Genomic DNA, 24044 nt, shown 5'->3' with positions numbered 1-24044 from the left:
TACTTCCTTTAAAAAGCACTGGCAATGAACACTTTTCTGTTTCTGTGAAGAGACCACAGGCTTGGGGGGGGGGGGGGTTGGTTGAAAGTGTAGGGGCGGGGGGGGGGATCTCTCTGCCTTTCTTGAAAAGGAGATTGTACAGAAAAGTACGAGCTAAGGGCTGCTAATAATAACAGGACACATCCTGTTCATCCCGGAGTTGATGGTTTTAGAGAGCATTAGGAGTCAACGACTGGATTAAAAAAAAAAAAAAAAGCCAGGTGTATATAAACCAGAGTAGGTAAAAGCACCCTGGTCGCAGGAAATTTTAAAGAGGGGCGGGAGGGAAAAGAGAAACGATGCCTCCTGTGAACTCTTCACTGTAAGGCGTGCGAGTCAAAGACAAGGATTTTCCTCGATCTTAGAATTCACATCCCGGGAGCCTGGCATCCATCGGGTCCAGTCTGCGCCGCGCAGGCTTGGCGAAGGCTGCGCCTCCCGGGATGCGTGTGACGGGAGCCCCCCCTGGGCGCGGGGCCTGGGGCAGCCCGCGGGTCCAGCGCGGGCCGGCGGGGCGCGGCGGGCTCCGGCGCGCAGCGGGTTAAGCGCGGGGGCGGCCCCGGCGGGCTCCGAGCCTGCTGCGAGCGCCGAGCGCGGGCGGCCGCGGCCAGCAGCGGGTTAAGCGCCGCCCGCCCGCCCGCCCGCCCGCGCCGGGAGGGCTGAGCCCGAGCCGCCGCCGCCGCGAGCTCGCATTCGGATCCGCTAGAGCAAGAAGATGGCGACGGACGGCGCGAGCTGCGAGCCCGACTTGTCCCGCGCCCCGGGGGAGCCGGCGGGGGCCACGGCGGAGGCGGCGGTAACCGAGACTCCCCCGACCCCGGCGGGCTGGCGGGCGGGCGGGCGCGCGCGGGGCAGTGGACGCGCGGGCGGGCGGGCGGGCGCGGTGGGAGACGACGTCGGGGAGGGGGGGGATTCCACAGTCCGGGTCTCCACGGGGTGCCTTTCCCAGGGGCGCCCCTTCGATGGGGTGGCCCTTCCCGGGATGCCTTTGCCTAGAGCGGGGAGCCCTCGTCCGTCTTTCTCTAGGGGTGCACCATTCTCCAAGATGTCCCTTCCCTGGGGTGGGGGTGGCCCTCCCCGGGGGTGCTCCCTGGCTTGTGCCAGTGGGACGAGGCGGCCGCCGTGGCTGGAGGGACCAACGGGAGTCTTTTGCGACACTCGCACCCACTCCCTGCGCTGCCGGGCCGCGGGGACTGGGGCCAGAGGCGACGGCTGAACGTTTCTGGCGACCTGACCCCCCTATTGTTCACGTCTCGCTGCGCGCGTGGCGCGTCTCCCGGGTACCTGTCAGGTCCCGGCGGACCCGAGGGAGCCTCGGTGGCCCGGCAGGTGTGGGGATGCTCTTTGTGTGGCTTCGGGTGCCTGTGCGAGAGGCCCAACGCCCAGCTGTGGGCGCTGCTGCTGCAGCTGCTCCGCGCCAGCCCTTGGGCTCTTCGCTGCCAGCCGTTCCTGCACTAGCAGGAGGGTCCCTGTCCCCGACCCAAAGCCCCCGACGAAAAGCCTCTGCACCTAGGCTCAAGAACACACCGTCCCGCTTCCCTAGAGTCCCCGAGCTGAAACCGCTTCTGTCCTGCAGCTGGTCCCGCGATTCGCACTTTGAATATCTGGGTGCACACACTCTCGCCAGCGGTTCCCTGCCCAAGTCCTGTGGGGAGGACGGGACCCACAATTCCAGGTTCGGGAAGCAGCTTCGCAGCAGCTGCAAAGGAAAGGCCAGGCTGCGAGCGCCTCCCACTCTTAGCGGAACCACTCTGAGGATTCGGGGTGGGATGGAGTGAGCCGGCCGTAGTCGCCCCCCCACCCTCCGTGTCTCCCTCGGCCTGAGTGGAGTCCCCGCAAGAGCAGCGGGGCGCAGGGGCAGGTGTAAACAGCCGGGGCGGTCTAACCTCCTTTGGCTTGCTGGAGAGAAAGAGGAGGGTGGAAGCTGCACAGCCCAAAAAGGAAAAGAGAGAACGGGGTGGGGGAGGCTCCCATCGGAAAAGGTGGTAGATTTTTGACTTTAAACTTTTTTTTTTAAGCACATTTGAGTTCCATTCTTTGAATGGAGAATGAGAACTTCTAAAATTTTAAGTGAAAACTTTCCTCCCTCTCTCTCTCACCCTCCTTCTCTCTCTCTCTCTCTCTCTCTCTCTCTCTCTCTCTCTCTCTGAGGTGGCTATTAAACAAAAGCTTTGGGTGAGATGAAATTTTGGGGGTGTCGTCATTTCCCAGCAATAAGGAGTACAGAAGCAAAGGCAAGCCACTTCTTCCCCAGGAAGGTGGAACTTGTTTAATCTACTTAGAATGCTGCATTGTGTTACTCCCAGCATTTTAATCACCTGACAAAGCAAACACAAACATCTGATTTATGACGTGAAGCTGAGATAGACTTCTATTTGCTTAGACTGTAAACAAAATAACGTTGCCAGGAATATTTCTGTGCTAACAAGGTCAATATACCCTGTCAGCTGTTTAAAATTTCTGAGGAGTCTGATTCCCACTGCTGATAGTTGGGGATTTGATAATTTTACCTTTGTTGATTAAAAAAAAATAGGTGTAAATTCTGTGAAAATGAACTTCCATCGTTATTTCCACAGAACCCTGTATGTCTCCAATGTGCAGTAACAATAGTTGGGTTTTCTTTCTTGTCTTTCTAAATAACAGTAAAATCTTGATTACTTTTTATGCAGCAAAACTGGACTTTTAATTTTTCACAGCTCTTATATCAGCCCCTTGATATGCAGACTGATTATTTGTTTTGTTGTGCTTTATTTTGAGACAGTCTCTTATGTGCCAACGCTGACACTCCTGATTCTCCTGTTTCTGCCTCCCTAGTGTTAGAACTAGAGAAGTGTGCCACCATATCTGGTTTGAGACTGATTTTTAAATTAAAGAAAATCTAGAGAGGGAAATCATATTTGTTACCATCAGTTCTCATCTAATGATTAAAAATTAAAGCTGTATTTTTGCATTGGGGGCTCTTGTCAATGACTATTTACTGATTTTTGTTTTAGTGAGGTGTTCTTTTTTGCATTGTAGAAATTTATTTCATTTCAGATCAGTTTACATATGTATACATTTGGCAGCATTGAGTTCATGGGGCCTCCAAAGCAGTAGGCTATTTTTGAAAGTGAATGTTTTCACTGAGTTTTGACTATTTAGATTGTCGCCTAGGAACAAGTTTAATTTATAGTTTTTGGTTTAATATAATTTTCAGTGGTGTGTTTTAAATTTAGTTTGTGATCCTGATTTCTTTTCCACTGTTTAAATCCCGAAAGCATCCCGAGCGTAAAGCTGGCTAACAGCTACATTATTTAATAGATTCATATTAATAGTCTATGCTGGGAGCCTTGCTGGGAGCTCTGGGTTATTTTCGGTACCTTTGCCAAAAGGGATGACTTTTATAGGCCATATTGCTATTTCTACTTGGAAAAGAATGCCTAATGCATAAAGCCATATGGAAAACAGAAATCTTCCTGCTTTTTATTTTCACTATGGAATTTAGGAGCTAGTGGAAAATGGAGACCTTTTTAGAACTATATTTGGGAAGCCAACGAGCATTCTTCTCATTCTGGGGTTTCTAGAGCAGCTAAGATGCAGGAGATAGATATGCATTTTGCTGGCAGGGAGGGGCGGCAGTGACCAGGAATCCCCAGGACACTGATTTGTTTAAATGAGCAACAGTGATGTTACCCAGATTGAACTGCCAGCACCTTGAAATTTTCGTTTTTTGCTGCTGCTGCTGTTTTTTTTTTTTAAGTCGCCAATGTTGCTAAGTTTCAGTTTTAAAAAACCCAAAGTATAGTTGCAAGGTAGACTTAAAAGTTTCACAGAATAATTTTAAGAGGAAATAAAAGACTTAACTTACATCAGTCAGCAGTCCAGGAGATAAAGACAGCTAAGTAACTACCATCTTTGTTGCTCTTGGGTGACACATGGCTGTAGTAGAGTCATATGTGCATGATGAGGCAAATCAAGGGAGATACTGATATTTTGCAATGGAAGTTTGGGAGTAAGAATCTGAGAAGGTTCCTAGTGGAAGGATCTGGCAATGTTCCATAGAAGAATGAACTGGATGATTAAAATAAAGCATCTGGGGTAAAAATGCTGGAAGTCTACTTTTCTTCTTCTTTCTAATTTTTTTTTTTGTTTGTTTATTTATTTGAGAGTGACAGAGAGAGCACATGCGAGAGTGCACAAATGGGCACTCCAGGGCTTCCAGCCTTTGTAAATGAACTCCAGATGCATGAGCCCTCTTGTGCATTTGGCTAATGTGGGTCTGGGGAATTGAGACTTGAACCGGGGTCCTTAGGCTTCACAGGCAAGCACTCAACCACTAAGCCATCTCTCCAGCCCTCCTTCTTGTTTTTTAATGAGAAAGAGTAGCAGAGAGAATGGGTGCGCCAAAGCCTCTAGCCACCTTGTGCATCTGGCTTTAAGTGTGTACAGGGAAATTGAATCCGGATCCTTTGCCTTTCCTGGCAAGTCCCTTAACCACTAATCCATCTCTCCAGTCCCTTTTCTTCTTTAGTAATGGGTTGCACATTTTTGTTTGCACTTTTTTTTCCCGCATTTTCATTGTTGTTATATTCCTCACAGGAACAATTTTGTACGCAGAAAAAGCACTTGCTCTTTTGCTGTTGAGTCCATGCTGAGACTAAATTGTTGGCTGATTCTAGTCTCATGTGTTTCCTCTAACTTTATGAGTTGAGTAATATCTCACAGCCTTAGTATTTAGTCAGCAACAGCAGATATCTGCTGCTGGTCATGTGGACGGCAAAGCTATGGTGGGGAGAACAGACCCCTCCTTCAAGAACAGTTGTATGAGCTTATTTCAGAAAGCAGAGGTCACTTGCCAAGTGGATGGCAGATGGTTAAGTGTCCCCAAATATTTATTGAATGAAGAAAGTGAAAGAAAGACACCATAGCTGTATCATAATACTTAAAGTTGATTGGAAAATCTACTATGTTTGTTAACAAGATTATGGTGAAATTGTTTGTAATAATTAACTAACAAATAATTAACTATAATAATTAACATTTCAGATATTAAAGGCCTTAAATCAAAAGGCTTTCTTTTTTCTTTCTTTTTCAGTGCTAAGCATTGACATGCTAAACAAGTGGCTGGATCACTAAGCTACATCTCTAGTCCTTAGATTTTCATTTTTATATTGCGCCTTTCCAAATTGCTCTTCTCAATGACATCTCTTTCCAGGTTTTTATTTTCAAATTTACTTGTCAATGCTCTTGGTTTCCCCTTTGATTCCCTCACTTCACTGCAGTTGTTAGTTGGTGGCTATACTACTGCCTTCTTCAGTTCCCCCATTATTAAAGTCAGCACCATATTACCCATTGGGGAGGATGACAGGATCTGAGATAAATTGGTGAAGGTTTGGACACAGGAAAAGGGACTAAAAGGAAAAGTTGGGCAAGAAAGAGATTAGGCAAGGCTTTTGAGTAGCACGCAACTGCATAGAATTTGTTTGAATTCCTTACCATAGGTCCTCTTCTCCCTGCGTCATGTGACGACTTAGAGAAGACTTGTATTTTCTCTTTGGTAGCTGACAGAGAGTAATGATGATAGCAATAATAGTGTAGAATTTAGATTTTTTTTATTTTTTAGTTTAAGAAAGCTGTGCAATAATAAGGCATCACTAATACTATGTGTGGCATGACATAGGATAGAAATCTGGATTTTTAGGGGAAAATTGTTCTTGTTAAATAAATTTGATGAGTACATTGAGGATCTATTTGGAAGGTCATATTGAGTGTAGTATAACCAACTTAGCATTGCTTAATGGACTGTTAATAATAGCTTGTAATAGTAATAGTTATGACACTTTCATATTTCACTGAAAAGGCAACAAGAGGATTCCCAAAGACCTAAGTTCCCCCGAAAAAGGGCTTTGAACCTGTAAGAATAATTTTATTTCCCTTTCCTGTTTCAGTTTACTTGAAAATGATTATGCTGATGTTTGCCACCTACAGATAATCAAGGTTATCCTCCTGTTACTTCTTAAAGAACAATGATTAGATCTGTCTGTTTCCTCCCACATGCTCTAGGGGTTAGTATGGATTCATGTTGGGCTAAGATATTGGAAGCTGAGTTGATGGAAATAGACGTTCTTTTATCAGAGGTGGGGCCTTTCTTTGGCTGAGGAGGAAATAGAGATGGAGAGGAAATCTAAAAGTAGGAAAAAGGAGATAGCTGGGCTTAATTACCCCTGACTGAGTCACTTTTCAGCTTTTATCCCAACTTTCTCTTGGCTAAAATTAGTTACAACCATACCAGGTTTCCTTCCTTACATTGTTCCTTCATCAGTGTTACCTCTTCCCAATACATCAGTGTGTGCAGCTGTGCTGGCTGGAGATACATAATGGACCCTCAGTTCTCATTAATTTTTTCTTTTTAAAATTTGAGACAGAGTGAAAAAGAGAAAGAGAGAAAGAGAATGGGTGCACCAGGGCCTCCGGCCACTGCAAATGAACTCCAGATGCATGTACCACCTTGTGCATTTGGCTTATATGGGTCCTGGGAAACTGAACCTGGGTCCTTAGGTTTTGCAGACAAGTGCCTTAACCGCTAAGCCATGTTGTTTCTAAAGACTTCCCTGCTTTAGGTAACTCTAAGTGAATGATTGAAGGCTCAGCTAAACAGTTGCCCCTGAAGTAGAGTGCTGCATTGTATCTTAGTTGCCCTTGGACCTTAGAGTGGTGTGGCATTGTATCTTAGTTGCCCCTTGGCGGGCTGCTTTGCTGTATCTTGAAACATAATATGCTTTCTGTTTTATACTGCATGTCAACTTAACACCAAAAGTTGGTGGAAGGGGGCATGTTAGATAAAATCATGTGCAGATGTAATGTTCTTGCTATCTGAACACATCTGGTAAAGTAAGGAAATCATTGCTAGAGATAAGTTTAATACTATGAGGAAATACACAAGACAGGACATGATTAATTGTCAAATGAAGAAATTCAACAGCCTCTAAGTGGGAGGAGAGATTTGTGGAGTTTGTAGAACATACAAATGAGGAATTGGGCCGATTTGTCAAAGGAAAATAGGAATCTGATGAATGAGAAGAGAATCAGGGATAGCAAAGTCAGGGATGTCAGGCTGGTTTGATGGCTCAGTGAACAAGTAGCTCAGATTCCTAACTTCCATGTACCCCAGTGTGGTAGCACGAGAGTGGAATCCCAGGGCAGGGGAGGTGGATACAAACGATACCTGCAACTTGGTGATTGGATAATCTAGTTGAATGGCTGAGCTCTCGGTTCAGTAAGAGACCCTGTCTCAAAGAATATGGTAAAGAACAACTGAGGGGCAATGCCTGATGCTAACTGCTAGCCTCCACATGTGTGTGTGTGTGTGTGTGCGCACACACCCTTGCACCCCCACACATGAAAGAACACATAAACATTCAAAAGAAAAGATTGTGTATGCAACTTCTGCCATGAAAAAAAAAAACAACTTTCTTCCATGTAAAAAGGAATGTGGAAGAATAACCTCAAGGCAAGAAGTGAATTGATTCCCTCTCTCTCCCTCCCTCCCCCTCCCCCTCCCCCCCCCTCTCTCTCTCTCTCTCTGTGTGTGTGTGTGTGTGTGTGTGTGTGTGTGTGTGTGTTTCACTGTCTTTCTCTCTGCATCTCACTCATTGAGAATTTTGAGATAGGATCTCACTCTGTAATTCAGGCTGGCCTTGAAATGTGGCAGTTTTCCTGCCTCAGTTTTTCCCAAGTGCAGGATCACAAGCATGAGCTACTATACCTGCATAAAATTTTAGAATAGTTTGAAGACATAAAAGACAGGAATTTTTTCATGAAAACTCTAATAATTGATAAATCCTACATTCTAAATTTTTAAACGTTGCACATAATTTTTCCCCACTTCAAACATACAGCCTTTGATCTTGAAATTTCAAGATTTTTCATTGTTTTCTCTTTTCAGTCCTGATCCTCAAAGCAAAAGTCTTGCTTACTTACAAGTTACTAAGTGTATTATAAATTATTAGCATTCACTATTAAACTGTAGCCTCTGAGCAAAAAGTCAAAATTAGTTTTCCTCAAGTACTTTCCAAAGGCTTTTAGTCTCAGAATGACCCAAATTTCCTCAATCTAGTAATCCAGTTACCCTTGTGATACACAGAAAAAGGACATTTGAGGGCAGGAGGAGATTAAAGATCATTAATACCAGTGTCCTCAGTTTACTCATGAGAATCCTGATAATCAAACAGATGAGGTGGCTTCCCCTTCTTTGGTTCACTTCTATCCCTAGCCTGGCCTTCCATTCCGTTTGTGTCCTTATCTTTTACCTGACCATTCGGTCCATCTGCTCTCTCTCTGACACACTTCCTCCTTCTTTTGCCAAAGGCATTAATCAAATGTAGTGTAACCCACTGGATTTGACCTTGAAGAAAAGGTCTTGATGTTGGATAGAAGAACCAGAGGACATGTCTGGTTGTGTGTTTAGTCACCACATTTTCACTGGGCAGCTCTGATATGACCAGTTCATTTCAGCCAAGATTTGAGGGGCACTCCTGTCACTCAGTGTGAGTCAGAATATCCCCTGCAGGCTTTTGGCAACCAACCACTGCCCTGACTCCATTCATTCTTCAAGGATTTGGGCAAGGCTCTCCAAGCCCTATTTGGCAATGAATTTGAATTTAGATTTGGAGTGGGAGGAGTGGAATAGCTTGGTGGCGGCTTGTGTTCTGTTATGGCAGTTTAAGATGACTTCACTTAGCCAGGTTTATTTGCTGCCTGATATGTCCCAACCCTATGAAAAATATCAAAAAATGCCTCTCGACACTCACTGTCCAGAATTCTGAGCTGTGTAAACTGCTCCTTGAACACTAACAATTAGGAGGGATTGTTTATGCATCTTTTATTCATATATGGCTATATTGTACACATGTAAATTATAATGTACAAATAGATTAGTATATATCAATAAATAGTACATAATCATGATTTTTTATATTCTAAAGGAAATACCATCTCTATTTGGTTGGATGCTGGGCTGGTTTAAGTACCCATGCTAGAATTTTTTTTTTTCAAGGTAGGGTCGCACTCTAGCCCAGGCTGACCTGGAATTCATTATGGAGCCTCAGGGTGGCCTTGAACTCACAGAGATCCTCCTACCTCTGCCTCCCAGTACTGGGATTAAAGGCATGCACCACAACGTCCAGCCCATGCTAGAATTTTTGTTGTTGTTGTTCATTTTTTATTTATTTATTTGAGAGTGACAGACACAGAGAGAAAGGCAGAGAGAGAGAGAAAGAGAGAGAATGGGCGTGCCAGGGCTTCCAGCCACTGTAAATGAACTCCAGATGTGTGAGCCCCACAGTGCATCTGGCTAACGTGGGTCCTGGAGAATCGAGCCTCAAAGCGCCCATGCTAGAATTTTTAACATGAGGTATTTAGAAGTCCTGAAGTAAAGGACTTTTTAAAAAATTCACCAGTCAGAAGAGTAGCCTGTGGAGTTAAAACCTGGAAGACCTGTTTTTTCTTTTTTTGTTTCTTTCTGTTACTGAAGTAATGTGATATGGATCCTTCTTTGTGTTTTTGTTCTTAATTGGAAAAGTAAGTTTATGAATAAGTCTTAGTCTGTGAGTAAGTCTATTGTATTTTTGTTTTGGGAGGAGGAGAGGGGAGTCATGTTCCTATGGGTTGTTTGATGGAGATCTTAATGTCTATATGTGAGGGATGATATTATATGTCTTCTGTTTTCTTAAGAAAATGACATTGTCAAGGTAGTCTTTTATAAACATGCAAAACCATTCAAACTGTGACAAAAAATGGAGTACTTTTGTTTTGCCTATGTAGTACCCTATTCAACCCTGAGCCTCACACATTATGCATGCACTGCATCACTGAGGCATATTCCCATGTCCTGAACATTAGAGGTGTGGCTGTGTTTTGAGTATTTTTTCTCAATTTTTATTAACAGTTTCCATGATTACAAAAATCCCATGGAAATACACTCCCTCTCCCTCCCCCCTCCCCTGCTTGCTTTCCCCTTTGAAATTCCATTCTCCATCACTGTTTTGAATTTTTAATTGGGAATTTTATTTTTGGTCCTGGTCTTTAAAAAATATATTTTATTTATTCATTTATTTGGGGAGAGAGAGAGAGAATGAGAATGAATATGGGTGTGCCAGGGCCTCCAGCCACTGCAAACAAACTCCAGACACATACACTATCCTGTGCAACTGGCTCATGTGGGTACTGGGGACTCAAACCTGAATCTATAGCTACACAGGCAAGCACCCTAATCACTAAGCAATCTCTTCAGTGTCCCCCCTTTTTAAAGAAACACCAATTGCTTTATACATACTTACAAAAATACCTGGAGCATTAGGATCCCCAGCATGTTTTCATGTAGTTTCTTTTATTTTGTCTCCCTAGAATAGGAATGAAAATATCAGGTATTAGACAATAGAGGTCTGAAAGTACTATTATAATTTTATTATTTACAGAAAGGAATTATTAGTGTTTTACTATGGAAGTAGGAGTGGCACTAGATATAGGAAGGAGAGACAGGAAGATGCATTATAAATGCATTTAAAATAAAATATCTCTTGGTGTGTCATGGGAGACAGGTGTTTTTTTTTAACATTCTGTTAACATATTTGTGGTTTAGCAAGAATGTTTGTGGTGCATTTTCTTTCTCCATTAATGAACTTCTCTCTGCACTGATGGTGATAGATAGAAACAGAAGAGTTGGTTGTTGGTCACTTGTCATAACGTTCATGATGGAAGCAGGTGAAGCCTAATCACTGTCCTTTATAATTTATTAGTTTTCAAAGTGGAGTGCTTTGCTCAGGAAGCTGTGGGGAAACAAGACCAATAAAATATACAATTCTTTAAAATCCTTAGAATAATCAGCAGCAACATTAATAAGACATTGCCCTCTGAAGTACATGCAATTTGCAGCTGTCTCTCCTATTTGGTGGTAGTCTCCCCCATTTGGTGGGTAAAGCCAGGATAAAAGTCTGCCTCTCATCCTAGTCAAAAAACTGAATTATATTTGGATTAGTAGATTTTCAAGGAAGTAGGCACTTAGCCAATACCCTACTCATCTCTACATAAACACATGAAGTATTAATAACAACTGTCAACCTTTGTTTAGTGTTTTACTTCATACATATGTGCTTGTGAAGCCCCTATAAGAATTGTGCAGAATAGACGTTGAGATAGTCAATGGGTACTTGAGAAAACAGAGACTCCATAGTTAGAGAAATGCTTCTTGAAGTATTGTCTTTGATCAGCAGCACCCACAGAAGCTTGTGAGACAGATTGATAAGTTCCCCTGACCCCACCACCGGAACGCTTATTGAATTGTCGCTTCAGGAGTAGAGCCCTGCTGTCTCATTTTTATGAAAAAGTCTCTGGTGTCTTTCATACTGAGAACAATTGATTGTAAGAACACATTTGTTAATATTATATAGTAGGAGCAGAAATTCAGATCCAGTCCATCACATTTTACTATTGATAGGAGCTTTTCTACATTCGTCTTCTAAGCAGTATCCTCCCAGAGCTGTACAACTTTTAGGCCTGCTAAAGGCTTACCTCTCTCTGTGTCCTATCCTTAGGCTCCACCTTGCTAACAAGTTTCTTGTTTGTCTAAACACCATTAAAAATCTTTCTTTGGAGAACTGTCTAGGATTCTGCTCTCTTTCCCTCATATATCATGTCTCTGTCCCAAAGGTTCTTTTGAAATAAGAATGACTGGTTCTACTCATGTCTTGTCAAAGTCCCAGAAATTGTTTATGGTCTCTGCTTTGTCTGCCTCTGAGGGTTCATAGGGATAGTCTGATGTTAAATATTTAAATGCCAGGATAGTCCTCATTGGCTGACCTTAGATACCTGATCTTGTAAAGCTTGGCTCTGGAGTGTTGTTGTGTGTATGTGTCCAAACAAGCCACAGCCCTTGCTTAGGTTTTACCACTTACTGATTGCATGATCTGTGTGTGCTGACTTCTTTGAGATGTAGTTACCATCACTTAAAAAAAATAGAGATGAGTGTCCTATGGGTTAGATTTGTTTCTTCGAGAATACTTTGGAAATCTTGAGGTCCTATACAGATGTGAAGTCATGTTCTGAATGCTAGGTTCCCAGCTGTTCATGTACTGAAGAACAACTTAGGAGTTTGCCTATTATGAGACATGTGGGGTTACACTACATTGTCTTCTCCAGGATGGGGACTGACTGGATTTCTCAGAGGAGTATTCACAGAACTGAGACCCTCAGGCTCTGCATTTAGTTTTAGCTACCACCTCACTGATGCTTTCTCAGCTCCAGATGTAAAATTAATTCTAGAAGACTGACCTGTAACAATAGTTGTGACAAAAGATTGGAGTTGAAACCAAGAATTGGGATACAGTGTTTATCAGCATAATGATCACCATGATCAGAGATGTAGTCACCAGGGAAGGGTGTGGAGGAAAAAATGATAGGGCTGAAAGAGCATTGGGTGACCAGTTATGACAAAGTTTCAAATCCTCCCACATTTCTCTTGAAAATGAGCTCCAAAAGGCCAAAGCCACACATTCAGATGTCTAGCAACAATCCCACTCCTCAGTACCACTTTATTGTTACAATCAGTTTCACAATGCTGGTACAAATCACCCAACAAACAGCAGCTTGTGGGGTGGGGGGAGAAGAGGTTTATTTTGGCTTACAAAGTTTGAGGGGGAAGCTCCAAGAAGCTCCATGATGGCAGAGGAAAATGATGGCATGATCAGAGAGTGGCCATCACCCCCTGGCCAACATAATGTAGACAATAGCCATAGGAGATTGTGCCAAACACTGGCAAAGGGAAACTGATTATAACACTCATAAGCCTGTCCCCTACAATACACTCTCTCCAGAAGGCACTGATTCCCAAATCTCCTTCAGCTGGGAAACTAGCATTCAGAACAACTAAGTTTATTGGGGATACCTGAATCAAACCATCACATATTGCTTTGAAATATAAAAAATATTTTTTGGCTCTGTGAGTCCTTGCCCTATGGCATAGGGAATTAGGGGATACCCAGTTCTCTGACTTGAAGAGAAGCCAGGAATGTGGAAAGTTTTGGTGGCATCTTAAGCTTTTCTAATGTTGGCCAAATGGAGAGGGAAATTTTTTTGTTGTGTGGCCCAAGTAACACACATCTGTGGGCCACATTTGGTTATAGACTGCAGGCTGGTGGCCTCTGATGCAAAGTATTTTATAAACATGACCTGTTATTATTGGATGTCTTGGAATTTTTAACAACTTCCCAGAAGCCATTATGTTGGGCCCCTTACAAGAATGCTTCTTTGTTTTCCTGCTACCCTCCCCCATATCACTATGTCAACCCGGCCTGTTTGATATAGACTGCAGGGACTTTTTAAAATTTTTGCTATATAATCTAGAGAGATTTGAAGTCCAAGTATTTAAGTCCAGGGTTGGGAATTCCATCTCTTTTGAGAGGAAATTTGGGAAAGTGAAATACACTGTTTTCTTCTCTGTAGAAGGTAAGACATTGTCTGATCCTGAATATCGCCTCTGAGCCTCTTTCATTCACTGAGCCACTGGAATAAAAACACTCCATTGTATACTTGTAGGTGGTCCATATCTTTCTTAGGAATGATTTTTTCATTGCCTTTTTCCTCCAATTTATTTTATAGAGAAAAGAGTTTGATGTGGACACCCTCAGTAAACCAGAGCTGCGAATGCTACTCAGCGTGATGGAAGGAGAACTGGAGGCTAGGGACCTTGTGATCGAGGCCCTGCGGGTAAGAACATTCTGGGAGCGTGTCATTTTCATTCCACAGAAGGCCAGTGGCAGGGCTACCTTTTCTTAATTGGATATGCACTGTTACATCAGGGTAATATATGCCTGTGGTGTTTTGAATGTAAAATGTCTCCCATGTGTTTGAATACTTAGTTCCTTATGGTTGGAGGTGCTGGGGAAGGTTGTGGAACCTTCAGGAAGTACAGCACTGCAGCAGATTTGTCATGGGGGGGCAGATCTTAGAGTATTGTGGCCTACCCCTACTTCCAACTCTTGCTCTCTCTACTTCTTCCTGCTAATATTACAATATGCCACAGGCTTCCTGCTCAGGCCTGCTATGCCTTCCCCTTGAAAATGTAAGCTGAAACTAAATCTTTTCCTTCATTAAGCTACTTCTGGTTGGCTTTTTTGTCCCAGCAGTGAGAACGTAACTAAGAGAATACCTGTTGCCTTAAACATCAATCTGAAACCTTTATAAACCAAGCAAACACAAGTCAAGGGGCTGTTGAGATGCTGGGACTGAATATGGAAAATTGGAGTAATCATCTGTGTTAGTCCAGGAATCCTTTTATGTTTCACCTGTTTATTTGGCTGAAAATTAGTACTTATGTACATATTTTTGTATGTGAAAACTTAAGAGAATCATTTGTAAAATTGTTACTGATAATAGACCTTTCTCTTTTCTGTATGTTACAAATGATTCTTCTATTTTCAGAACTTTGAGTTAAAAAAGTGTTGGGGGTTGGGAATGTGACTCAGTTGGTAGAGCGCTTGCCTAGCAAGTGTGGGGCTCTGGGCTTGAGCCCCAGCATGCATAAACTGGTTATAGTGGTACATACCTCCGCTCCCATCCATCAGGAGATGGAGGCCTGAGGATCAGAATCTCAAGATCATCCTTGGCTAGATAGCAAGTTTGAAACCAGCTGGGATAGAAAAAGAAAAGAAAAGAAAAGAAAAAAAGTTGAAAGAATGAAATATTTCCATCTTTACATCTTCAAATAGTTTTATTGTAAATTTGTAGTTTTACTCTTATATTCAATAATTTGTATGAATTCAGGTATTTCCAGACTCCTAGTCATTTGACTTATAGGTTAATGTTTATTACATATGAAATGTGGTTTTTTCTTAATTTACCAGGAAGTATTTTCTCAAACTTTACCTTGGGTTTATTTTAAGTAACAATAATGAAAATATGTAGAATGTCAGCAGATTGTTGACAAGTGCTTATTTGATAAAGAAGGTAGAACCGATATATGGTTGCATATGATAAAGAATTTAAGAAATAATTCATGAAAAACAAAGAGACTGTTGCTGAATTTGTGTCTGTGGTGTATCTTCACTTGCTGGAAATTGGCATGGTAGGGACGTGATTACCCTCAACTTGATGGCTATGAACCATTACTCAGAAAACAGGAGTGTGTGGTTATGACATCTGTAAGCCTACATTGAGTTGATAGTGTTGCCTTTTAAGTGAGAGTTTTTCTCAGAAGGCATTTGCACTTAAGTTGCGAGAGTTGTCTGTCCTGTTTCTCCTTCAAAACAAAGGCATTCTTGGGTGTACTTTTTTGGGAGAAATGCTGAAGAAATATGCCACTAATGTATATGCCCCTCAGCTTCAGGGCACAATAAGGACATAATCACTACTGAGGACAATAACTCTTGAAACCAAAAAGAAATGAAGTGTTCCAGATCTACCTCAACTATTTTTGTGTTCCCCTCTGGTAATATAAAAGGTAAATTCACAAAAGGTTGGCACCATGGAATTCCCCACTGCTCACATGAGTGAACACTTAGCAGAGTCTGTGTTTTTATGTTTTAGAAACCATATTGAATGATTTTTTAAATTTAATCTCAGTGCTTCCAAATGTACAAGTAGAAGAAATAGTTTGCTGATGGTCAAGACTTGCCAAAATGAATGTTTTCACAGCATTGTATTGTTAGGATTACCAGGAATCTTACATGATATCATAGGTCAGTGGTCTGCAACCCTGTTAAATCTAATTTCTCATTTTCATAATACACTTCTATTTCCCTTTGCTATTCTTCCTTGAAAGTTATGGAAAATTGCATGTGTAAGTAGGTTATATTGAAAATAAAAAAGTTACTATATGCATTTTGAAATAAAGATACATAAAATGCATATTTGCATACATGACAATGGACTAGAAGATGTGATAAAGTCATTGGCACCTGTTTATAGCAATGTTGTAGATGCAACAGTGGTGAATCCTGATCCCAGCATGTCATAGTATTGATCCAGGTACAGTGCTTAGTTGAATGTGATGGCACATGCTTTTTATTCCAGAACTTGGGAAGCAGAAAGATTGCCACAAGTTCAAGTTCCTGCCAGGGCTATATAGTGAGACCATGCCTGAAAACCAACCAAACCACACACACACACACACACACACACACACACACAAAGGTGGGTAGGGAAAGAGAGAAGAGAAATAAGAGTGAAAGAGAAAGAGGTAGGTCAGGTAGACAGGTTGATTGGATGGTTGACAATTGAATCCCTGGAAGATTTAGTTAAAGTAATTAAAACCACTTGTTTGGTTAAAAAAGAAAAGAAAAGAAAAGAAAAGAAAAGAAAAGAAAAGAAAAGAAAAGAAAAGAAAAGAAAAGAAAAGAAAAGAAAGGAGTACCTTTTTTTCTCCAAGTTGTCATGCAGAAAAAGTTCTACTAAGGGGAATAAACAAGGGACATTTGAAAGTTTGGGGGAACCTGGAAAACTTCCTGGGTGTGAGGCAGGTCCTTCTGTGGAAATGGGGGAGAGGGGCAGAAAATGCTCACTCTGTTTCCAGAATACCTTCTGTGGAGAAGCACTAGTCCAGACCAGAGTTTCCTTTGTTAAAAGATCAAAATTCGACATAAAGGAGGCCCAAAGTGCAGGGACGGTGATCCAGCCATGGTGACCCCAGTGACATGCCCTTCCTCTTCCTTCATCACATGACTCATGGAATGCCATGTGTATGTAGAGTTTTAGATGGATTTTTGTTAATTTTTCTTATCACTGAGGTTTGTTATTTAGTTTGGTGTTTGGATGATTTGTTTTATAACAGTAGGTAGTAATGGAATTTTCACATACCTGTGGTAACTGATTTAGACTGGCTGCCCTGCCAGCATATACTGATTGACTATTCCCTGGGGCATTTGATGGAACTGGTCAAATATTTACTTGGATCCAAATGTGTCATCTTAGTTACCTTTTCCTTAAATATGCAGTAGAATGTGATATAGTGACTGATTAATGTCCCAGAAAGAAATTGGTAAGAAGATGTGAAACTTTGAAAGTTTTATTTCATATTATGAGATACTTATTCTTAAATTAAGAATTAAAAATCTCCTTAATCAGTCAAGAGTATGCTATAAATGATAACTTCTTTTTCTGGTCAGAAAGTAATCTTTCTCAGGTCTGGAGAGATGGCTTAGTGGTTTAGGCTCTTGGTCTGTGAAGCCTAAAGACCCAGATGCACAAAGTGGTACATAGATTTGCAGTGGCAAGCAGTTCTGATGTACACATTCTGTCTGCCTCTTTCTTCCTCTCTCAAATAAATAAATTATTAAAAATAATATTACTCTAAAGAATACATTTTTAAATGATCCTATGATGAGGTATACAACTTTTTTAGAATTTAAAAATTTCCAAAGCTAGGTTCTAGATCAAGCTGTTTTGGTTTTTAGGTCATGTGATCCTGATTCTTTGCTGTTCAAGTGATGAACATGTTACTGATCATGGACTCTGATCACTGATTATTCCCAGAGCAGTATAAACCAAATGTGGTAATGATACTAATTCCAGCACTTGGTAGGTACAGGCAGAAGGACTGGAAGTACAAAGCCATCCTCAGTGATATAGAAAGTTCAAGGCCAGTCTGGGCTACATGGAACTTTGTCTCAAAAAAAATTGATCATTGAATAGATGTCAATAGACTTTTTAGAACAATACATAAATATTAGTTTGGTAGGGTTGTGACAAGTTTACAGTGAGTATTTTGGTACTTTCACTATTTTTATAAGGTAATAATACTTCCCAGTGTAAAATTCCATAGTTTTGTGATAGAGTATTAGGCTATTTATTTTATTTATTATGACATACTGTCTTGCTATGTAGCACAGGATGGCTTTGAACTTGTGGTGATCTTGCCTTAGCCTCTTAACTTCTGGAATTACAGTTGTGGGCCTCCATGCCCAACTTTAACAACAGATAATAGGAAACTTTTATTTTAAAAAGGGCAATATCAATGGAGAATAGAATCATATTAAGCTGCTCAATTAAACTGTTTTAACTGAACCTCATGGAAAGTATTGAATCAGTATTCACTTCTCACTTGCACACTGATTAAGTACATATGCACAAAGGCCAGAGAGGCATTTAAAAGTTTGTTCACAGAGCTCCATTGTCTTGACCCAATATAGGCACAGAGCCTTCTGTATTCAATTTATTGAATAATCAAATTCAAGTTTGCAATTTTATCTAGAAATCAGTGATACAGGTAATTGTTTAGCCTATGGAATCTGGCTTTCATTTCTTCTCCCCTCTTGCTCCCTGTATACTTATCTACCTCTTTGTCTAAAAGGGCAGATGCAAGATGATAAGAATCCTATAATTTAAAAATTTTAAGCCATAATTGTGTATTTAGCCTGCATTTACATAAATATCATATCATTGAAACAGTGACTTGACTTCCTGGTAGTATCTGCAGATTTTCCCTATGCCTTTTTACTTTTACATCAGATAAATGAAAAATGGTTATCTTAAAGACATGAGATTCCTTCTCCTAAACTTCATAGGTAGGCTAACTATATAATCCAGACATTTAATTATTGCATGCATTGGAATGTTTAAAATTAGCTAGCTTAACATTTCATCATCTAGAAGGCATTTCTCACACTGATAACATTAGGGATTATTAAATTATAGACTATATATGTACAAGTGACTCTGCAAGCATGTGTGGCAAAGAGATCCAAATTACAGTAGACTTTTGTTTCTCGCTCTTGCAACATTTTGGATGCAAACAATCTTCACTGGAGAAGCAGCTCTGTGCCAACCCATCATTTTCCTTTCCCAATTATTTTCATGACATTCCTCTAGCTAGAGAATTGATATCATGTGCATGGTTGAAGCTGGATAAGGGACAGCTCCCTATTCCAGTGCCTACTGAGGGGCAAAGTGACAAGGGAAAATCAAGCAATTTGCTTCAAACACACACTTTCTTCTGGGCTGTGCACACAGGGATACTAGTGAGAAGTTGTGAGCATGCCCAGTTGTATAGGAGAATGGAAATTGGCCCTGGCTAGCTGATTACATCTGGTATTATGGAAGAAGAGAAGATTTCAGAGGACCTTAGCAATGTACCAAAGCCCAAGAAAGAGAGGTATTACCTTGGCTTAATGTTATCTTATGACATATACTAGGATGTAAGATAAATCTTTCTCCCCTTCCATTCCTCAATAAATACTTGTTGAGCTGGGTGTGCTGATGCATGACTCTAATACCAGCAGTCAAAATACTGAGAGGTTGAAGGGTTGAGAGCTGAGACCAGTGAGCCTTGTTTCAAAAAAACAAAATTAAAACAAGCTCAAAGCATTCTTTGAGTACCTACTAGATTTGAGGCATAAGCATTAAGGTAATGTACTTGTAAGTAGAGCTATATTATACCAAAAGTTGTGTCTGTTTCAGAAAATGTTTTATCTTGGCTTTGCATATTTTAGGATTAATTCTCTGGAGTGGTGTCATTTGGGCTAAAATTTCCTTTTTTAAAAAAAATTTATTTATTTATTTATTTATTTATTTATTTATTTATTTATTTGAGAGCGACACAGAGAGAAAGACAGATAGAGGGAGAGAGAGAATGGGCGCGCCAGGGCTTCCAGCCTCTGCAAACGAACTCCAGACGCGTGCGCCCAGTTGTGCATCTGGCTAACATGGGACCTGGGGAACCGAGCCTCAAACCGGGGTCCTTAGGCTTCACAGGCAAGTGCTTAACCGCTAAGCGATCTCTCCAGCCCAAAGTTCCTTTTTTTTCAGAATGTTACTCAGTGTACTTAGCATATGCCTATAATGATCTTCCTCTTCAAAAACCTAATTTGTTTATTGTGTTCAAATCTTTTTTCAAAAAATAAGGCTTTTAAGTGATTTTAGTTGAAATAGACCCTCTCAGCCTCACCATTATTGATATTTGGAACTGGATAGTTTTTGAGTGGGGGAGGGGCTCTCTAGTGCTTTTCAGGGTGGTCAGCAGCATCCCACAGTGGCCTCTCTCCCACTGCCTGCCAAAAGCACTTCCAGCTGTAACAACCAAGGAAAGTCTAAGGGAACACAGTTGCCTCCCCATGGGAAGCCTTGCTTTAAAGTTACACTGGTCAAGGAAATACCTATTTAAAAACTTATTTTTGTTGTAGTCACTGAAAGAACTCTAAATGATTCAAATACATCATGAGTCAGTGATTTTCTTGTGAAATATGACCCTCTGAAGCTTGTTTTCACTAATTTCACCATCCTTCCAAACTAGTCACATATGATACTATTTAAAAGTACAGTTCAACTTCTTATACGTAACTTACATGCCTTACTTTTCAAGTTGAAAAAATGCTTATTGCTGCAGTCTTGATATAGAATGAAGGCAACCTATTTACTTATTTACTTCTGTTTTGTGGTGTGGGGATCAAACCTAGATAAAACACACTCTACCATTCAGTCTGCATCCCAGCCCAAAAGCTCTTTAAATAGAATAATGCTTCCACTCTAGTTTTTAAAACAGCCAATAGTGAATGGCAGGGTATTGTGAGCGCTTCTCATATAGTACGCCTGCCCAGTGCTGATAAAAGAATAGCAATCTAGCTTTTTGTTACCTTCTACTAAGTCAAACATGCAGACTTGTCTTTTACAATTCTCCAGTGAATGCAGGCAATTGGTTGACCAACATACCCCCTTTTTTTGTGCTGTTCATTTTAATTAATGAATGAATTAATTTGCTGAGCAGAGCTGAATTCAGGAAAACAGAAATTAATTTCCCTTGTTCCCTGTCCATGGAGATAAGGCTTTTCCATGTGTAGAAAAAGGAAGAGGAGGGTTAGTGAGACTTTGTGTTGTTTCTGCAAGCAAATCAGTTTTCATAAAGTTCAAATAGCCAGTGATTTTTAAATAGCATTATGTTTTGTCCAGAAAGACAAACACAGGAACTATTATTTGATTCTTTGTTTCTGAGAAATTTTATTTTCTCCAATGTGTAATTACTACTACTTTAGGAGGAAAAATAGGATACCAGGCAAGACAATGCTGGTTTTATATGGTAGGACATTAAAATGAGGATGCCATCAAGGTGAAGGGTTTACCGCTAACATTTCTGGACCTTTGCATCAGCCAGGGAAGACACTGAGCCGTGCTTCCTTGCTGATTACTCCATTATTAAGTTATCTATGAGGAAAAATACTGAGGAGTTTTTGGAGCTCAGTGATGTAACTTGTTTCACACTGGTGCTACATAGAGCCAGACTTGCACCAGGAATATGGTTTCATACATTTTGAAGAATAGAACAGTGATGGGCCCTGTTCCATAAATAGTTCCACATGACTGGAAATACAGTGTGTTTAGCTCAAAACCCAAAGTTTTGGGTTTTGATAGGGCTTTCTCTCGTGAAATTTATGATTCATTCTGTATCTTGATTATAAGAGGAAATAAAGGTCTGAAGAAATATTCTCAAACTCTAGTTCTCAGGTTACCTATAACATTTGAGGGACAAACAATTGAGGTGTGTCTGTTTCTACTTAGGTTCCAATTTTCTGAGCCCAACTTGTTGAATAAATGAAACAAGAAAAGAAAAGCTATATCATGTATTTCAAGTGGTAATTGAATAGAATGGAGAAAGGAGATGAGGAGATTACTACATTCATTCATTCAATTATCTTTGTGATATTCTTGTCTAGTCCTGGGCATAACTGGTACAGTGGAGAACAAAGGCATGATTTCTTTATCTCAGTTCTTACATTCCAGTGGGAGAGATGATCCTTACATTGGGAAGAGAAAAAAAAAAACCTTTAAAATATTTATACTTAGAATTTATTTGAACAAAGGGTGATTTATGAATTGAGCAACCAGAAGTTCAGAGAGGCTGCTGGATAGTGTGAACAGTGAGTATTGATACATAGAACAAGAAAGTGAAATACAAGCTAGTACTCATAATGACCTGAAATCCCTGTTACTTAGGTGGCTGAGACAGGAGCATCACAAGTTTAAGGTCAGCCTGGGCAACTTAGACCCTGTATGTAAATAAAATGTAAAATTATGTCTAGGGATATGTTTAAGTGACAGACCACTTGTCTAGCATGTATGAGGACTGGATTCAATTCTCAGCAATATGCAAAGGAAAAAAAGGTTAAAAAATTAACTGATTGGCTATAGCTCTGCTTTGCTCTATTTAGACATAGTCTGATCAGTTGGGATCCAGTAATTTTATGAATCTTAGCTGACACTCAGCTGTTGGTTTATTTTCCTAAGTTAGTTGTATTTACATACTGAGTTAGGCTGGAGTGCCTCCTATAAGAACTCAACATACAGAGACAGTGCTCAGAAGGCAGAAATAGAAGGATCCCTAGGGCTTGCTGCCTATGAGTCTAGCAGAGTTGGTTAGCTATGGGTTCAACAAGACCCAGTCTCAAAAAATAAATGAGGTGAAGAGGAATTAAGGAAGATACCCACGATCAACCTTTGGTCTCCACATACATGTACACACCTGTAAATGTGCACCTGCCCACACACACACAAATGTATGCATACCACACACATATACACATGTGTAAAATAAAATAAAGAGCCCCAAACATACCAAAGTAGAAAGTACAGTTATGGAGGAAAAGGAAAGAATGCTGTGAAACATGAGAGAGGAGTGGTATTCTAGATTTTTTTCAGAAAACTTTTTTTTTTTTTTTTTTTTTTTTTTTTTTTTGCTTTTTCGATGTAGGGTCTTACTCTAGCCCAGGCTGACCTAGAATTCACTCTGTAGGTTGGCCTCAAACTCAGAGCAATCCTCCTACCTCTGCTTTCCAAGTGCTGGGATTAAAGGCATGTGCCACCATGCCCAGTTTCAGGAAACTCTTCACTTAGAAGGTGGTACCTCTAGACTTGACAGTAAAGGCCCATTATGAACTCAGCTAAAAGGTTTGAACAAAGGGGTATAGGATTCACACAGAAAAGATGCTGGCAAGTCATACCAACTACAAATCAGAGGGAAAATGAATGAGATGGAACAATTCTAGGCCAGGCCTGGACTGTGAAAGTGGTGGTAAGTCTGAATTATCCTCATCAGCTGGGGATCCAGTAGAGCATTTAAGCATGAAAGTCTGTGATTTGATAGGGATTTTCAAAAAGATCATTCCTAAAAATTCAATTGCACAATTAGGTCTGGAGAGATGGCTTTAGCAGTTAAGACACTTACCTGCAAAGCCTAAGTAAGGTAAGAACCCAGAGTTGATTCCCCAGGACCCACATAAAGACAGATGCACAAGGTGGTGCATGTGTCTGGCGTTCATTTGCAGTGGTTAGAGGCCCTGATATATCCATTCTCTCTCTCCCTGCCTATTTCTCGCTCCTTCTTTTATAAATAAGTAAATATTTTAAAATGTACAAATACATTTCATTTTCTATTTAATTTTGTATGAAAAGCTTCACTTTAAAATTCCTGGTATGTAGGACACTGAGGTAGAATGATTGCTAGGCCAGGGCGACAGAGTGAGTTCCAGGTCAGTCCCGCCTAGAGTGAGACACTGCCTTGAAAAAATAAACACAAAAAGCCTCACATTATTAAATTTAAATAATTTAAATAGGCCACTAATTTCAAGAGGGAAAGATAAGCAGATTTCCCAAGCTGCTGTGGTGACCCGAGAGAGCCAGTGTGGGAGCAGAGGATGCTCAGAGGTCCTCTGGAATCTGGGTTTCAGGCACTTGCAAGGTCTGTTCTCAGGGCCAGGGAGGCTACTTCCATATCACTCTTGTGTCTCAGCAATGAGTATTTTTCTTCAAGCTGTTCAGATGTTCATATGGATGTTAGCTAAGATTGATTTCAAATAGGTAATGAGGTAAGTTCTTCATTTGGCACTTCTTTTTTTCTTTTCTTTTCTTTCTTTCTTTCTTTCTTTTTTTTTAATTATTTATTTATTTTTATTTGAGAGCGACAGACACAGAGAGAAAGACAGATAGAGGGAGAGAGAGAGAATGGGTGCGCCAGGGCTTCCAGCCTCTGCAAACGAACTCCAGACGCGTGC

At 40.9% G+C, this 24044-nt stretch overlaps 1 protein-coding gene across 2 annotated transcripts in view; it reads left to right on the top strand.

Moving 5' to 3' along the window:
* The first annotated feature begins 724 nt into the window (after positions 1–724).
* Cttnbp2 (cortactin binding protein 2) overlaps positions 725–24044 on the top strand; it is a 183867-nt gene continuing 160547 nt past the window's right edge. For both annotated transcript variants that reach the window (XM_045160199.1, XM_045160197.1), the window contains exons 1-2: positions 725–835; positions 13672–13779. In XM_045160199.1, the coding sequence (XP_045016134.1) occupies positions 755–835; positions 13672–13779 (189 nt within the window). In that variant the 5' untranslated portion in view covers positions 725–754. The remainder of the gene's footprint in view (positions 836–13671; positions 13780–24044) is intronic.

The sequence above is a fragment of the Jaculus jaculus genome, chromosome 10 (assembly GCF_020740685.1).
Source record: "Jaculus jaculus isolate mJacJac1 chromosome 10, mJacJac1.mat.Y.cur, whole genome shotgun sequence".
NCBI classification, from domain to species: Eukaryota; Metazoa; Chordata; class Mammalia; order Rodentia; family Dipodidae; genus Jaculus; species Jaculus jaculus.
This window is presented reverse-complemented; position numbering and strand designations above follow the sequence as displayed.